Source organism: Astatotilapia calliptera, chromosome 7 (assembly GCF_900246225.1).
Source record: "Astatotilapia calliptera chromosome 7, fAstCal1.2, whole genome shotgun sequence".
Lineage (NCBI taxonomy): Eukaryota > Metazoa > Chordata > Actinopteri > Cichliformes > Cichlidae > Astatotilapia > Astatotilapia calliptera.
Window position 1 is genome coordinate 35,997,114 of NC_039308.1, and position 13,667 is coordinate 36,010,780.

Consider the following 13,667-nt stretch of genomic DNA (forward strand, 5'->3'; position numbering starts at 1 on the left):
ACCGTGACACCAAAGTATCGAACCGAACCGAACCGTGAATTTTGTGTATCGTTGCACCCCTAGTATCTACCCCGGGGCCTGTTACAAAGTTGTTACACCTGTCCTGAACCCACACTGGGAGCTGGTTCTACAGGAGAGGGTCCTAATAGCTGAAGCCTCTGCCTGTTTATCTAGCTTTAGAACTACAAGTAAGCCTGCAGTCTGAGAGTGAACTGCTTTACTGGAATAATATCATCTTGTGAGGTCTTTAAGATGTGGCGGGACTCAACAACTGCGCAGACAGGTTCACAGCCGCTGCGTTGCTTGAATTCTTTGCCAGGAAGCCACAAAAATGAGTTTTGATGACAGACATTGAGAAAAATCAGGTACTGAGCAAAGCCGGGAGGTTTTATTTTCTGTTCTTCTTGGATAACTGTGAAAAATTTCAACCCAGCTCATATTTTTAAGATATTTCAATCCAACATGGTGACTGACTGAGAACACCAGTAAAAAGAATCAGAGGGGACTCTGATTCCCATGAGACCAACATTTTTTTTGGTCAAACATAATGCCTGAGAGAGCAAGAGAGAGGGAGAGAGCGAGAGAGAGAGAGAGAGAGAGAGGGAGATTTGATATATGGAATATGGAGAAACCGACAGGTAACATAAAAAGTGAATGAAAGAACAGAGGAAGGTCGGTCCAGATCAGATCCAACCCTCTGGCTAATGTCAAGGCCAGTTACAGTATATCGTTCTACAAATACACACACACACACACACACACACACACACACACACACACACACACACACACACACACACACACACACACACAGTGTAGAAGCCTGAGGCTAATGCATTCAACTTCCCTGAATAAAATATTAAGCAAAGCACAGAGGCTCACTAGAGAGACCCAGCTTAAACACAAAGTCACTGGAATCTGACAAACCAATCAGCAAGAGGCTGCATCTTAGGGACCGGCTGCAGACGCAAAGCAGAAGAGGAATTTAAAAAAAGTGTCATTATTACAAGACAAACTTTACTTATTGTGCTGCTAGTGGTTCAGTAGAGGAATGGTACAAAGCTGTTGGCATTTCATAATCTAAGCATGCTTTGTACTGTGAAGGATTCAAAGACCTTTTCATTCTAGTAAATATACATAAGTTGGAATCAATAAGAATTACGGACACTTTAATGCAAAAGAACAGAGCACAAGCGCTTTGGTTAATCATTATATTTTGAAATTTAAACACATGTTCTACACATATAATTCACAGCTTTACATGACAATTGTTACTCTAATCTTCTTTATAAAAACTTTATTAATGGTGTTATTTTTTATAGAAATTTGTTGCAGATTGGCTGCGTGGTCTGCCACAGTTATGGAAATTTGTACCTCTCCAAGAAAGGTGGAAAGAAAATGAATATACTAACTTAACCCCCTAGGACCTGGCGTCCACATATGTGGACATCACATTTTGGGTTATTTAGACCAAAATACTCAATTTTGCTCTACAAGGGCCTGATATGCTGCTACTGTTCTATCAAAATTTTAAACAAATATCCTCATATGTTGCTCTTATTTTTCATAAAAACAAAAATAAGGTAAAAACAAAAAAATCTGGTAATTCTTTCTTTTTACATTCATCGGGCCCCAATATGCTCAAATATCAAAGAGAAATTAAAAATGCATGCCGTGGAAGAGTTCGGGTCTTAGGAGGTTAAAGAATATTTTATTCACCTACATCCACTCAGTTTATTTTAGGTCAGAGTAACAGTCTCTACTTTATTTTGATGTCCTTTTGTGCTAGTTTCTGTCCTTTGCTCTCAGCTTCACCACGTGTGCCCAGGAGAGAAGAGTTTGTTGTATTATTGTAGGGTCTTTACATCACATTAGAAAGCACAGTGAATCAACTGTTGTTATTATTTGGTGTCAATAAAATCTAAATATATTAATAAAATTGAATTGAATCCATCATTCCTTAAGCAAAGAAACAACAACAATCACTGATAATCTATAATCAGATAATTCAGTTCAGTGCACCAAATCAAAACAACAGTCTACAATATAAAGTTCCTTGGGTAAAGACTGTACAGTACTAGAAAGAAACCCAAAAAATCAGATGACCTTTTATGAGAAAGCACTTGGAGATGGTAGAAAGGAAAAACTCCCTTTTAACAGAAAGAAACTCCAGCAGAATCATCTAAAGTCAAAAGATAAACAATTTAGACTGAAATCTGAGCATTTTTGAAAACTCAATCAGCCACTAGAGGTTTAGCTGCTGATTCCAGGAAAATTATTCCTGCCAAGAACACTACAATCAGTCCTGGTCCATTATAAGAAATCCTACATTATTAGTCATAACACATGCATTAAGCAGCGGTACTCACTGGACTGTGGCAGCATAGAAGTGTACACCTTGGGGTCGATGGTCCCCATGGGTGGTGGCAGCAGTGGGTTGGTGAAGCTTCTTAGTGGATGGGTGGGCCGCACACAGGCTGTCGGGATGGTCCGACCGCTCCCACCCTGGGCCTCCTCTGCCGCTGCAGTGGCTGCACCCGGGACTGGGCCTATCGAGGGAAGGTGCTCCCCAGGCGGGGCTGAGGAACCGGGGAGGAGAGGAGCAGTCTGTTGTGTTGGAGGCTGTTGCTGGAGAAGAGGATTGGAGGAGGCATCTGTGGACAAAGCTAAGAATGGGGAAGCAGATAAACGGATGTAGCATGTTAAGCAAGAAGGAGGTAAAAAAAAAAAAAAGATTCAATGCGAGGTTAAGAAGAGATGAGAAATATTAGCGAGGGGAATTTGAGAGAAAAGACAAAATATCCTATTAGCCATTTTCGAAGAGCAAAAGAACGGTCAGAGAAAAGACAGACTAATCACAACAAGTCTGAGTAACACGGTTATAAATTCTGGAAAGAGATCGTGCTGAATTTTAATTGTGTTCTTTGGCACTACAAGGAAAGTACAATCTAGTAATTGTCCATTATCCTTTAAAAAGCAGACATCCTTACACTCAAGTAGTAATAAATATCACAACGGGCCAGAGGGAACATGTAAATTTGGGCCTTAAACTTGTTGAAATTCCACTACTGTGTTGCAGTTACTGTGTTTGTCTTCTCTCACGAAGTTACAGCTTGTCATTTATCCAGTCGTCTTTAAAATTTAATAAATCTCATCTGTATAATTTAACACTTTATTTAAAATGCCAATCTCCTCCTCTGGCATAGAGAAACCCTGCCAGGTCTTAGTTTTATTCTGTTTCTTGTTGAATGTGAAGCTTCATGCTGGTGCTTCTCTGCTGGATGAATTTCTCCACACTGCGAAACCCTGTTTTATCTTGTCAAAGACACATATGAGAGGAAAAAAGGAGAAGAGCTTCTTGTTAAAGGAAAAGACAATAAAAAAAATCTTCAGCGTGCAGAAACTTGACTCTCATGTGTCGTGAGAGATGAAACTCCTGCTTGTGTAACAACAGCCAGTTTGATCAGAGAGAACATTGGAAAGCTGGTTATTGTATGTAGAGCTGCTGTGCGTTCATTAAGCAGCTGAGACAAGAAGGAGAATGTAGAGGGAGAGCCGAGAGAAGGAACGTGAGCGCAGTTAAAGAGTAAAAATGAGAGGGGGAGGAAAAAAGTGACAAGAGGGGACCGAGACATAAAAATAGAAGACTTTCAAAAAGCTCAGAGAGACGATGAGAAGAAACAATAATTTGTGTTTTTCCAAGAATCTAGTTTTGAAGAAAATACATCTGCATTATCTCCAGATTGAAACACAGCATTACCTCCTCTATCAGGAGGAAAGTTGGTAACATTCTCCATAACAATTCACTGCAAAAAATAAAATGGATTTTTAAAATAGTGACTCGCAGGTCTACATGAATACACTTGAATACTGAAAACACCAAATGCCTTTAAAGGAAAAACGAATAGCAAGAAACACAATATTCATTTCATTTGGCTAACTCACAGGAATGTAAATGTTATATTAAAAGATGGTTATTTGAGAAACTTCACATTTAGACAATTAGACTGTAGGGAAAATGCTACATATGGCAGTGTTAGTGTAACTGTACGGTGCAGGGACTCAGGCAAAACTGATAACCTGGTTTAAATAACAGAAAATAAACTGCAGTCTCTGTGGTTATATGTTCCGGTAATAAATGGAGACCAGAGCAAGGACACTAAAATAAGAAATGAATGATGGCACTAAAATGTTCTTTACACCCAGGTATCATAACTTCTTTAAAGTAAGAATCTGCTTAACCTTGTATGACATGAGGAAATCTTTAAAAGAACCAAAGTTTATGTGTCAGTACAGCGCAATACAGGGTAACCATATTTGCCAGGAAGAGCAGACACTTACATTTACTCGCTGCACCTTCAAAGGCCTTGAAAAGATTATGAGTCTGATGTTATCAAATCTTTCAAAGAACTGAGGCATAAAGTCTGAGGCATACATTTTTAATATCCACCACTGAGAACTCTCGTAAGAGGACATCAACATGACTCCCTTACTAAACCCCTCAAAAACACGTGCTGAAATAATGATGGGAAAAAACAAAATAAAAAAACAAAAGCAAGTGGTTCATTTTGTTTTTCCTCACTACTCTTTAATTACTAACATCTGTCCTGTCTCCTTTTCCTCACCTCTAACCAGTGACAGATGGTCTCGAACATCATTAGTGATTGTCCTAACCTTAATCAGAACCCTGTACTATTAGAATATGTCATTTTAAAAATATGCTCCATATACATGTTGTCAATGACGAAAAAATACAATCAGTTAATCTGATAAATTAAAATAACTATTGTTTTTTTCCCAAAAAAGTGCTTCTACTTGGGTTAGAGTTATGGACATGAATTAGGGTTAGCACCGAGTGAACACACAATGTAAGCCTGGACTAAAAAGAGAAAATAGTTACATTTTAACACATGACCAAAATACTGTCATGTGACATGAGATGGTATGGTAATATGAACATGGTGGGACTATTTCAGCCACACCACGCAGCTTCTGTCATCATGTCCAAGGCTGCATGCATGAAAGGATGTACATAAATTTCCTCCTACAATATTCCAAAAAACTTTGAGACAATGTCATCTACTTGAAAAAGAGGAGAGCTATAAAGTACATAAACATTAAGTTGTTCAGAGCAGAAAGCAGATGAATTGGATCATTTGGATTCAAAGAGCATGCTGGTGTAACCATCGAGATTCGGGAGGATTCAGTGTTTTACCATGCTAATGAATTGACTTAAATTTATCTAAGAAGTTCTACAGGGATCAATGTCTTAGTTTAATTAGCCACATAACAGCAGAGTCTAAAGCTCCCAGATTGGGTATTGCTACTGTCTATGTTATTTGGGGAACATAGTTGACTCGTTCTGGCCCTAATCTTCTATCTTTTCCTTTATAATCAGCAGAGTCCATTGTTGAATCTCATTGCGTGTACGTCTCTATCGTTTTTCCTTCATTAGCAGCTTTCTCATTATATTTGCCTTTCTCTATCATTAGCTGCCCCACCCGCCTCCACTCTTGTGTGCTTTGCCAGCAGCGATCAACCTTCGTGTTGTGTCAGGCCGTCCACTGACTCTGCCTCTCTGCTGTTGTTATATCACTGATACGAGCCAACCAGGAATTAGCCAATTATTGAATTACTGAATTACTGCTCCCCACCATGCCGTTTACCATTTAGCCCTGCAGCAAACCGAGACTTGAATACAACAGTGAGATAAAGGAAATGAACAGTGGGCAAACAGTTGGAAAAGTTACATGTTTACTTCTATCTATGACAGTTCTACATGCATAACAACAATATTAGCATATACAGATGTAGCAAGTTAATGTGCTTAGTTTTTCTCTCATATTAGTTTGAGAAATCATTAGGCCCCGCCCCCTCACTGCTGCCATTCAAATTTTTACTATTTGATCACCGTTACTTTGGCAAAATATTTATTTTTAAATAAGTATGGCTCTTTGATTTTAATATAACAGATGTCTGTCATACATTCAAACATCTGCAGGTTAGCAAAAAAATTTAATAATAATAATAATAACATTTAATGTTTCATGTTTAGTTGACAAGTTCATACCATGAATATATTGTATGTCACTGAACTAAAATGTGCACGAACATCATCACATATACAGCAATTATGAACGTCTATATGTTTTTTTCAGAAAGATTCCTAACAAATCCAATATATGTTACGTTCATTTCATCATCCTCTTGTAAGTGCGAGATCATGTTGTTGCTTTGGTTCTCCCATGTGTCACATTCAATGTACAACAAAGCAGTTTACCTACAATGTCACTGCAACTGTCACTCCCATAAGAACAACAGTAATATTTGTAATATTTTATTTCTAAAATTTGCTTTGTGTCACTGATTAGCTTATACGTTTTACATGTCTTAACTAGCAAGATGATCTTTTAGTAATGCAAAAGCCCCTTAGAATGAGGACATCCTCTACATTTGTAAATGTAGACCTGTAATGTCATGACTGCTGGACACCCGAAAGAAGAAATTTGTAATTTGACGGTAAAATAAAATGAACTAGTATTGGTAACCAACAATGTGTTTCTTGGCCTCAGTGTTCAGTTATAAATATACATAGGAAGAAATCTCCTTTGCTGACTGCGCAAACTACAGCAGTTTATGTTGTTGGCACAACATAACATAAAGGTTAATCTAAACATATCACATGGAAATAAGAAAGTGTAGAAAGCAGACATCAGAGTTTTCTTTCACACCTTTTGTTGCCTCCTGGCCACAGAGCTACCTGTTGTCTGAGCAGTGGCAATTTTTTCAGGCTTATTTTTGCTGCAGCACGATTAGAAGTATAGTAATGGCATCAAAGTACCTGGTGTGTATCCTCTGTCCACAGTCAGGCTGGGGAAAGGCATTGGTCTCAGGCTAAACTTGTTGTGAGTGAAGCCACACGAGGGAGAAGGCAGAATCCCAGGATACTGCGAGGAGTCCAGGGTTGGCACCGGGATGGCACTGACCACCGCTGAAACAGAAAGAGCAACAGGGTGAGTGTTCCAGTGACCCACACTGAAACAGAGACAGTAAACCTGCAGACCACACAGAGATTGCGATTTCACGTTCCACCGATGCCAGTGCCTTTTTTATAAAGCTTATGAAGAACTGATCAGGACCAAAACTCAACGGATTCTTCCTTTGATCGTGCTGCATCTCTCCACCGTCATGAAATCTGGCTCAGCGGTGTTTGTGTAATCTTGCCGGCAAACACGCAGAAGCCGAACAAGCAAACACACAGCACTGATCACATAACTCAACCAGCGAGAGATGAGGCAGCGATACATGAGTCAGAGTGGGAAAACAAACTGTGAGCACCACTGAAACAGATGTATAAAGAAGCAGGCTGATAGCAGTGACAGAGCAGACACGCACAGGAGTCAGCAAACCAGCGACAGAGCCAAACGAGTCAGGGCCACCAATATTAGTCATTGCACAGAAAGTTTTTATGTTTATTTCAGTTTCGTTTTTCAATTTCAGATGTGTGTTTGCTCATTTTAGCTCATGCCTAGTTTGACCATTAATGTTTTCTTAATCTTAATTCTAATACGAGGATATTTGTCAGCGGAAAGAAAGCGTATTTAAAAAATATTGTTTTACTCACAATCATGTGGAAACCTTGGTCTCATTAAAAATGCAGAAACGCCTTCTCATACTTGTTAGGTTTACACATTTTAAAAAGTCAAACTTTAGAGATTTTCTAAAAGTTTTATTTCAATTTTAGTCAGTTTTGCGAGTGGACTTAAAAAAATATTTTTGTTCTTTTTGTCAATGAAATTTTTTTTCACACAAAGTTTTGGTGTATGATACGTAGAGCTGCCACCCAGGCAAAAGAAAAATACAAGTGTATCATGTTATAACGTGAAAGGTTTATTGTTCTAACAAGATACATTTCCTGTTTGTACAATATAATATTTATATTGTACGAACGTGATAATTATGTATATTGTAATAACGTGATATTATGTTGTTCAAACGTGAAAAGTATATTGTACAAACAGGAAAAGTATCTTGTTAGAACAATAAACCTTTCACGTTATAACGTGATACACTTGTATTTTTCTTTTGCCTGGGTGGCAGCTCTACGCTTCCGTAGTATGATGAAGTTTTAAATGAAAAGTTTTAACTCTTTTACCCTTGTGGTTGCTTATTTGTGTGAGAAAAAACAGAATGTGAGAGTAAAGCTGAGTAGACTGTGACAACACTGACTGAGAAGTTGTTTTAGGATTTGTCCAATTGGATACATGGCACCAATTTATCCTTACTTTAGGGTTATCCTGCTGTATATGTTATAGTGCTGGATAGTTTCAAATGATCTCATTTATCTGTTTCATGGTATCAAGTAGACATTCAGTGAAAGTTATCTTATGTGCAGTCATGTGAGAAAGTCAGTTTACTCTATGCATTCCTGTGAAAAAGGAGGAGTTTGAGTACCAGCCCAATGCTAATCAAGTGCTAATCACTCACGTAATCAGCAAACGTAAGCATCTGTATAAAAGGATAAGTTTTTGTCTTTCCATCTTTTCCAGCAAATTCACCCAGAGGTCAGAACTTCCAAGCCTCAGAGAAACTCCAAACAAAACCCAAAATCTACATTTGGGATTCATCAAGAATCAGTTAGCAGGTTAAATAAAGTTAATGGCAAACTGAAGAAGACTGAACAAGTATGGCATCATTGGAAGGGTTATCAGGAGAAATGTGTGGCCACAATGAACTACACCTCATACCAACCGTCAAGCACAGTGGTGTAGGGGTGATGATTGGAGCTTGTTCTTGAAGCCACAGGACTCAACCATGAACTCCTCTCTATACCAAAGTATTCACATGTGAGGCAGTGCATCTCACAGTTAAAGCTTAGCACAGTAGGATCACTCAACATGACAATGATCCCAAGTACAGCACAAACTCTTCAACATAATAGCTGGAAAAAAAGACTCAAATTGCAATATTCTAGTAAAAGCTGAGACTTTAAATTCTGTGATGGGACATTATGAGAATGGCAGAATGTCAAAGAAGCAACGCATAAAGATGAGTGGGCAAAGAGTCCCCCAGAGCAATCAGAGACACTTACAAAGGTCATTTTCTAAGCTAATGAAGCAAAGGGTACTGGAGAGAAACCTGAGACAACTTTTGACATGACTGTAAAGCTGCACAGCACGATTCACATGTTAGAAGACATTACATTTCAGATTCTGAGTATCACAAAAAAGAAACAGCAGCAGAATTCTAATATCATTCTAAACACTGTTATTATTATTATTATTATTATTATTATTGCTGCTATTAACATAAATTTTCTTTTTTCTGTATGAAAACCTGTATTTCAAACTCCACTAACTATCCTGAATCATCCAGGTGTAGTATTTGTAAATCATGACAGCAAAGATAGTTTTTCACCATGTACAGACTGTTCTTTTTCGCAGCTATTCATTAGTTAGGAGACCTGGAAGTTCACTGCACTGAAGAACAGCAACCAGTGAAGCACCTGCATGTACATATCCATGGTAACCAAAGAGCTATGCCAGCGGACAGAAAGGGAGAAGCGTAAGAAGTACGATCTGTGGTGGAAGAAGTTTTTTATAATGTCACAGTGTTAATGATGTTATCAGCAGCCCTGTAACAGTCCCACCGACTGTAAAGCAGACAGTCAGTCGGAGCCAATAGAGTTCATATTGTGACCTTGAGAGGAAACTGCAGGGACTCAAACTCACTGAGACTGATTACACTGCCTCAGGTCCACACACACACACACACACACACACACACACACACACACACACACACACACACACACACACACACACTGCTTCTCCAAGCTGTTTAAAAGATAAGAGGCACCCGTCAGTGTTTGTTTGTTTTTGTGTGTGTGTGTGTGTGTGTGTGTGTGTGTGTGTGTGTGTGTGTGTGTGTGTGTGTGTGTGTGTGTGTGTGCACATATTTCTCTCTTTGTCTCTCTCCAGCTGTGTCTTCTTTACGCACCTCCATTCAGGCTGGAGGTGAATTCAGCATTGTGTTTCTGAATATAAATGAATGTTTAATAAGGAAAAAAAAGTGTTCAAAAGAAAACATTTGCAACAGCCCATTTCTGTTTTCTACAAAGATATTTTCAATGTAATACTGAATTAAAGGCTCACCAGCCTGCTGTAAGGAAATCAATCCAAAAAAAGAAAAAAGAAACACGACCCAAGGTTTAACATTTTGTTGTAAACAGTTTTCTCCATTTTTGTTTTCATCTATGTTTCTCAAAAGTGGATAGATAAAAGATCTGGGGAATAACAATGCTTATAAAGATATTTTTCTTACTAGTCATTATAATAATTGTGAAGATTATTAAATTGATATTTTCAACACTTTGTGAAATATACTTATTCGACTTGAATGAGAATAAATTGTGTAAACTGGCATGGAGCTTTTCAGATGGTAGCATGACAAATGAGCAGTGTAACTGTATAGCTGGCGGACTTGCTGAGTTTCAGTCAGTGTAAAAAAAACCACGGATGGTAAATTACACAGATTCATAAAATATTGAATCAAATGTACTTTTTTCATTACTTTTAATACAGAGTTCTCTTTACCCTCTCAAAGTTATTGGGCGGTGTGCAGGACTTTGCCCAACCAATCTCCGTGTGATTTGTGTTCAACAAGTCCCTGAGGGGGTGTTCTGTGTGGAGCGTTCGGCTCATTGCTACAGACTACTCAGTCCTTGTGCAACCAAAAGGAGAGCTTGGTATACACTAGGGGCAGACTAGTTCCCAGACAGAGCTGGACATCATCCCTTCACCATGTGTTAAAGATTTTCTGTGTGGAGCTTTCTGATCTGGTGACCTCAGGTGACCTGGCCCTGTTGGCTTTATCAAGTTGTACACTTCCTGCAGGCCAAAATGCCCACTCATGGTTGGGAATGAAGTGCTTCCCAAGTCTTGCTGGTCTTTTTTTTTTTTTTTACAAATAATGGGGAAGTGTATGGGTACCAGTCTATTGTTGTAAGGATAAGAGAGAATACAAGCAGCAGAGATGAGCTTCCTCTGAAGAGGTCCTGAGCGCAGCCTTAAAAGAAGAAGCTTCTGTGGAAGAGTTATACAGTCTTATTGCCACCGGCACAAAGGATTTACTGTGGCGGTCAGTTCTGCATTTCGGGGCAATGAGTTTTTTGCTGCTTTGGTGTATGCAGACAACTTTTTATGAACATTCAGATACAGTTTTCACCGCTGTCAACAACGAGTATCTGGTGTAGTTACACAAAACACAAATCTTATATCAGTGTCGTAAGATTAAGGCAAGAGAGGACTTTTTATCAGGATTAGGTAAACGTAGTGATCTTGGTTAAAATATCATATGGTTGTATATGACACGAGTTGGTATGTCTTTTATCTCGTGTCATTGGAACCTCAATTTGCTGAACATTTTGTTGAACAGAAGTCAGCGGGCCCCAGTTGGGCAAAGACTCGAAAAAAGATGATGAAGAAAGATTTATTGCAACTTAGATCTTGAAGGAGGTTGTAAGCCATCAAGGGAATGACTGCCTGGACTGAGAAGTCCTGAAGGCATGAGTAGAAGGATTGCTCCAAAAAATTTGCCAGCACGGGCAGGGAGGGGATTAGAGAGGAGGAAAAGGAGGGATGGTGGAGTTCCAACAGATCTAGGGCTTGCTGTCTGTGAGGCATGTTGGATATCTCAGGAAGCGCAAGGACCAAACTCTTGTGCTATAAATTTGATTTAAATTAAAAGAATTTAAAAATGTCTTATTATGACTGCAGACAGGCTGCAGTAAACAAAGGAACCGTGTTAGCATTCAAACAAACTACAACCATGACTGAAAACTTTAGCAGGAAAGAAATAAATACAGAATAAAATCAGTGTCAGTGAACATCCAACTGACACGTTCATTATGAAGATAGCTGCAAACTGACAAATGCATCAGGGACATTTGCACATTAAATTAACAAAAAAGGCAATTTGACTGAAATTGTAAATAGCTTTTCAACACACTTTCGGTGTTTGTAATGTCATGCATGACAGTAGTGACTGCACTAGTAGACTTTTTATTTGCTTTGATTGCTTTTTATTTAATGGGGGAAATATTGAGAACATTTAAGTAAATTGTTTGTAATTGATTTGGTGGAACGTGCGTTATTCTTAAACCCCTGCAGGGTCCACACTGTTTCTCTCTTTGTTTATGTCTCTTGCATTTTGCTTAAGCTAAAGGAGCTCCAGGCTTCTTCGATATTTTTCTGTTTCATTTTTTTAAAACCGGCTGTAACATCTCTGCTCTGCAGACGTCAGATGATCTCTACCTCTACCTGCTGTTTCTGTGTCTTTGTGTCTCCGGTCTGGCTTTCTTCTCTCACTCTCACAGTTTTCTATCAGTTTTATTTGGGTTTCATTTCAGTGTGCTTGTGTCATTGTTGATCAAACTTTTTATCCATTCTTGTCTCTGTTTTTGCTCAATATTTTTCTTTCTGTATGGTTTCTTTATCACTCCTTCTTTTTTATTTCTATTTAATGCCTTTGTGACTTTTACTTTGTTAATTTTACGTGACTTCATGTAACAGCATTTTTTTTATATTCTCTTATGCAAAATTCAGCATTTTGTGATCTCTATCTGTATTTCTGTCTCCTCTTATCTCTGGCCTCCTTCTCACCCTCTTACAAAACCTCCATAAACCTGTAGCTCCCCACCTCACTGCACCAAGCTCATCAATATTCTCCGCCAATAAGTGTATTGACCAGACTTGCTCATCTCTGGTCGTCCTGCTGCTGTAATGAAACCCTGACTCTGTTTAAATGAGCACACACACACACACCTCCTAAAGCTGCTGATCACAGCCCTGCCATTATCAATACTGTCTGATCGATGCTGGTATTGATGATGGTTTAGTGTAATAACCTCTGGGTTTCAAAGAGGAAGAAGCAGCTGGAGAAGAAAACTGGCCATCTGTCTCTTTTGACAGTTAGAATTCAATTTAAAAACCTTTATTGACATGTGTGTTTTTGTGCAGGATTTTCCATCCATCCATCCATTTTCTAGCCCTGATTCAGTATTCAGGTCTGGGTTCCTTGGGGAACAGTCTAAGCAGAGCTCCCTTTTCTCACCCACCTCCTCCAGTTCCTATCTGCTGCACAACAAAGCCTTTCCAAGTCAGTCAGGAGACACGATCTGTTCAGCGTATCCTGGGTCTGCCCCGGGGTTTCCGACTGGTAAAACTGATACAAAACACCTGGGGTGCGTCCAGGAAGCATCCTGGGTCAGATGCCTGAACCACCTCAACTGTCTCGCTTTGATGTGGAGGAGCAGTAGTTATACTCTAAGCTCCACCTGAAAGTCTCAGCTCCTCAACTTAAGCCCTATTGGAAGTGTCCCCAAGAGCATCATGGACACAGTAAAAACAATTGTGACCACACCTTTTTTCACACCTTGGCTCGTGTGATTAGGTAGAGGATCAATAGGGGTCCATGATCCTCTTGGGAACATTCGCATATGGCTTAAAATCTGGGACTCTCCACCAGAATTCCTTTATAATTACACAGGAAAATGAGAAATAGATACAGTGATTTATTAAAATGTGTAAATATGTAAACACTGGTTCATGCTTTGAAACAGATGCATTTTTATGCTTGAATGATTGATATATCAAAGTGGCTCAAAC

The 13,667-nt window shown here is 39.0% G+C and overlaps 1 protein-coding gene across 1 annotated transcript in view; it reads right to left on the reverse strand.

Moving 5' to 3' along the window:
* Window positions 1-13,667, reverse strand: part of dcc (DCC netrin 1 receptor) — a 246,414-nt gene that overhangs the window by 37,557 nt on the left and 195,190 nt on the right. Inside the window, exons 26-27 of the mRNA XM_026172224.1 lie at window positions 6,842-6,991; window positions 2,370-2,666 (exon numbers count right to left, since the gene is read on the reverse strand). Of these exons, the coding sequence (XP_026028009.1) occupies window positions 2,370-2,666; window positions 6,842-6,991 (447 nt within the window). The remainder of the gene's footprint in view (window positions 1-2,369; window positions 2,667-6,841; window positions 6,992-13,667) is intronic.